The sequence below is a fragment of the Anneissia japonica genome, unplaced genomic scaffold, assembly GCF_011630105.1.
Source record: "Anneissia japonica isolate Jap-2015-1 unplaced genomic scaffold, ASM1163010v1 scaffold287646_len19808_cov183, whole genome shotgun sequence".
NCBI lineage: Eukaryota > Metazoa > Echinodermata > Crinoidea > Comatulida > Comatulidae > Anneissia > Anneissia japonica.
In genome coordinates this window covers 448-5,552 of record NW_022745103.1, presented here as the reverse complement: position 1 = coordinate 5,552, position 5,105 = coordinate 448, and the positions used below count along the sequence as shown (strand labels likewise).

Here is a 5,105-nt window from a genome sequence, read left to right as displayed (position 1 = left end):
ATTGATTGTAATTCCTTAAAGCATGCATTGCATGCAGGACGACTTTCGAGCTGTCTCTTATACACATCTTATACAGTAGTTACAATAATGCAAAACCAGGTTTGTTAAAAAATCAAAAATGTTATCAAACATTGGCATTTGCTGCTTTATCAATAACATACCATACTGAGATACTGTATATTTTATTTGAATTCCACATTTCAACAACAGCTGAAAGTTAGGTTTGGAGTAACATATGCATCACGTTATTGGCGTTATTGTTGTGTAGCCTAGCTTCTAGGCCTACAGTATATCAATAATAATCTTATTGTTACAGGAATTGGTGTTGGCTCTGATGATATACTGTAGTGTTATAGCACATCACCTTTATTTAGACAGTGCAGTTTTTAGACATTTAGGCCTAGGCCTAGACAGTTTTTCATAGGACCAGGCCTAGCTATAGGCCTATAGTATTATTAGTAGGCCTAGGGGCCTAGGCTATTATGAAAAAATATGCACTAGCACAATTAATGTGACAAAGTCGCCATGGCATGACAAGTCTAGGCTAGTAGTAGTAACCTACTAACTTTACCGTCAGCTGGATAAGGCTGCGTGCGAACTCACCTGCTACGGGACTGGAGCAGTGTTCTGGTCTAGGAGTGCGCTACTGCTGCTGGGTAGACACTGACTGTGCTTCCTAGGCATAGGCTAGGCCTAATTATAAACAAACAAGTCATCGGACTGATATACGTTTATTAATTCAATTGAATTATTCCTCCATGATTGACGTTGACAAAACCGTCTCTGTAACTGCGTACGTAAACGATCACAAAAACTCACAACTTCACACTACTGGACGTACGTATTGTCTAGGCTATAGTTGCTCGATCGTCGGGACGATTTTTTCGATCAGCTGCTCGCCAAAAATGACTGGTCTTGAATATTAATGAGTTGGTTAGAAAATGCTACCAAGCTACTGAAAAAAGTGATCAGCCTCGTTTTCACCTGATTTTCCCGTCTCATCACATCATGTTTTGTTTTTCTAATTATCGTTACATCTCAACATTTTGAATTTTTTAAGTATTTTTCCCGAACTCAGGAAAGGTTAAATAAGCAATATATGGCCACTTGTCTCATCCCCGCACCCCCCCCCCCCTTTAATTCTAATTTCATTGGAATTGACCAAAACTCCCTAAAATGTGCAATTTATAGAAGAAATTGTCCTCTGTAACAAGAAATGCGCGCGAAGCGCGCAAAATCTAAGGATTTTAGGCACTTTCAGAGGATGAAAAGGGCATTTATCAAGGGGTGGGGAAAGGTTTTCCAAAGATGGATATTTCCTCCTTGTCCCCCTGTTACGCCAACTGTTCAAACTCCATTTTCCTGCTAACTTAAATTCAGTTCTTTTTATTACCAGAATAGCAGTTAAAGTAAAGGAACTACATTTTTTACCTTTCAATATCAGTAATAACTCTTCTTTCTGTAAACATCTATGTTCTGTTTCATACCTCCTACACTCACTTTCTTCATACAAGTCAATTACAGTTTTGCCATCCTTTAAAACACATAAATTTATATAAAAATTTTAATATCATTTACTTTGATTTCCAAACTGCAAACTATGAACCTTTCTTGCTTAACCATAGCCCCACTATGTGTGAGCATTTCAGTCATTTGTATAAAAGTAAGTCAGTCACTGAGAGGTTGCAGTTGTAATTCCCGTCAGAGAAACTACAAACAAATCTTATTTGAATACATAGGTAAATGTGGAAGTAGTTTTCAACAATTTTGACACCAAAATAGAATAGCATACCAATATTTCTATTCTAATATATTTTAATTATATAACTTCCAGAAAAAGAAAGAAAACAATTATACCATAACACAAAATTTATAGCAGGAATACCACAGATGGCAAAATTACTAAAAATATTCAGCCAATATTTATGTTACTTCTGTACATAGTATAATAAACATAATTTGTTTCATAATGCAAACAATACCGATATATCTTAAACATTGCAGCGTGCAGATTGACTACTATATACAATATTTGAACATGACTCATGATATAATTTCAACGACAAGATAACAAATTGTTCTCATCAGAAATAAAAACAGACTCTCCAATCACATTCATAAAAAAGCAATGACAAAAACCTGATATTACACTTAGAGTTTCGTGTTAAAAGACATTGTTTTATCATTCCACATAAAGAAAAAAAATGATTATTGGTAATAAATAAATTACTAGTTAAGGGTACAGAAAAAGATGTAACAAATATATCCTTAGACAGATATCTGGAAAATATGCTTTCACGGAAAGGCTTAAGTTTGAAGTAAAACATACACCTTGATGGCATACTTACACTGTTTTTGATGGATACTATGTTTGAATGAGTCATCATAAATGCTACAGTAACGTTTCTGTGATGATCATAACTTAAATCTTGATTCAGGAAGCAGGCATGCAGAGGCGTGTTGCCTTTCTGAGAGTGTTGATTATAGAACATAACAGAGTGTATATTAGTAACTAAGAATTGACATAATGATGGTGTGGGTTTGCAATCTTCTATCTTCATTTATAACAAAAACGACTTTTTGTGGTTAGAGATAATAAATAGTAAATTAATATGGTACAATACAATAGGTATGTTAACATTGTTAATACTTTTGTTAGTTACACTGTAGATGTATTTCTTCTTTTATTGAATATGCATCAAGTCAACATTAACCAAACCGGCCTATTAAGAAGCAACCAAATCAGATCAAATCAAACCAACCAACTGTACAATGTATTATATTCCTAGATTCTAAAGCTATTTAAAAAAAATACAATTATGACACAACAATGTCCTTAATACTAAAATGTTTTCAGACTTTCTTTTATCTGAAATATGTTTCGAAGTTTGGATGCCCTACCTTTGAATGGAGAATTGATGCTCCTGTGTCTAACAGTAGTTTTACCACTGATGAATATCCCCAGTAAGCAGCTACATGTAATGCTGTGTCTCCATACTTAAAACAGTAAAAGTATGTAGAATGTAAATTACAAAAACATACATAAGTGGTATGATTTGCAAATTTGAAAAAAATGTATATATGATCATAAAATTAACAATGCATGGCCTGCTTTCATACATTGCAATATAATTCTTGATATTCACAAATTGATGACACAAAAATAAATAAAATATAAACAAAATAAGGACTATAACATAATGAAACCACTTACTTAGGCATTTAGATCATATTTTTGGACACTTAAATATTGAATCAAGTTAAAAATTCCATTGGTTAAAAAAAGAAACCCCTATGTATGCAATTACACAAATCAGTAGTGATGTTCGTAGTCTATGAGTGGATACTTACCTGGATAAACTGACTAATTGCCTATTCTTTCTCAAATATGAGAACACCCCTCAAAAACAAAATGGAACAGTAGGCCCTGGCACACAGCACAAGCGACCCCGCAACAATTATGGATGAAGAAGAAGCATTGTTGGGTTGTTGGGGGGGGGGGTCGCTTGTGTTAAAGGAGCCATTACTAGAATAATAAAGGGGGCGTGGTACATAACTTAAAAACCAATTGCAAACTGAAGCTGAAATTTTGGATTTTTGGTATGACACATCATGGTATTTTACCATACCATGGTAAAAGGAAAATTCAAAAGATGAATTATACATCAGCGCTTGAAATTAACTTTTTTTTCTTGGTAGCACTGCCAAAATTTTCTGGCACCCCCCCCACAAAAAAATTTGGTAGCACAAGTAATTTTTTTAGTAGCACATATTTCCCCATCCTTTTCGCATCCCCTAAGATAATAAGTGCTGTGCAATATTTTATTCTTTATATTTCCTAACAAACCCCCACCCACTCACACCTACACTGTCCCCATGGATAATTATGCAAGAAAGAAGACATGAAAGAAAAAGAGAAAAGATATTTAAAAATTAAAAAAAAAACAAAACAAGAAAAATAATAAATAAGAAATAACAAAAGGAGGGAAAGAAAAAGAAAGAAGTAAAATGGTGGAAAGAAAATGACAATGAAAAAACAAAAAGAAAGTTAAGTATCAAAAATGAAATAAGAAAAAGGATGAAAGAATATTAAAAAGAAAATAGATATTAAAGGGTTAGTAAAGGAAAAAGGTGCAAGGTAATAATGTCAACCTAACTGGAAGGAAAGGGAAAGTAAAAGTTTCATGGAAAGTTTCAATTTTTAGGAATATTTCTAAGAAAATTATAAATTTCTGTTATTTACTAACAGATATACACAATATAAAAAAGAAAACCATGAGCAGTAATAATGTGCTAGCTAAACTGTCTAGTCAATGGACTGCCAAAATCTGCAGTTACATAATTGGATTGATGTATTAATTATAAAATTATTAATTATTATTACTGAAACATCAATTATATTTTCTGTACACTTTCTTTAAATTTTTCAGTATTTTTCTTCATTTGTGCAGGAAATTTCGAGAAAATAGGTCCACAGAATCGCATTAACACCGCGAATGCCTATACATTGGTTACAATAGCCACTGGCTGACTTTACTGCAACATTTGTGCGGAAACCGATTTTAATATGCGTGAAGGATGGAATTTTTTCTTTATGAGATAACTCTAAATCAATTTACGGCTGAGGCTATCGGCACTGCCACAGTGCGAAAAAAAGCTGCTGTTTTCTATCGGCACTGCCGCAGTGCCAAAAAAGCTGCTGTTTTCTATCGGCACTGCTGCAGTGCCAAAAAAGCTGCTGTTTTCTATCGGCACTGCCACAGTGCGAAAAAAGCTGTTATTTTCTATCGGCATTATTGCCGCAGTGCGAAAAAAGCTCAGATTTTCTATCGGCACTGCCGCAGTGCCAAAATACTGCAGTTTTCTATCGGCACTGCCACTCGAAAAGCTGCTGTTTAATTATCAAATGGATATTTTTATCTATAGATTATGGTATCAATAATTGGTTAGGTCTAGCCTAGCCTATAATATTGTTAACATTATATTATATATGTTTTAAAATTATTATAGCCTATAATATTGTTAGCATTATATTATATATGTTTTATAATTAAATTATAATTATTTCTAATTATTAAATATATACCGGTACATAGCCTACATCT

At 33.4% G+C, this 5,105-nt stretch overlaps 1 protein-coding gene across 1 annotated transcript in view; it reads right to left on the bottom strand.

Annotated features, from left to right (window-relative positions):
- LOC117119931 overlaps nt 1-2,997 on the bottom strand; it is a gene marked incomplete at both ends in the record, with an annotated part of 17,354 nt that extends 14,357 nt beyond the window's left edge. Inside the window, 3 exons of the mRNA XM_033264911.1 lie at nt 1,432-1,534; nt 2,349-2,468; nt 2,902-2,997. Of these exons, the coding sequence (XP_033120802.1) occupies nt 1,432-1,534; nt 2,349-2,468; nt 2,902-2,997 (319 nt within the window). The remainder of the gene's footprint in view (nt 1-1,431; nt 1,535-2,348; nt 2,469-2,901) is intronic.
- Nucleotides 2,998-5,105: the final 2,108 nt, after the last annotated feature.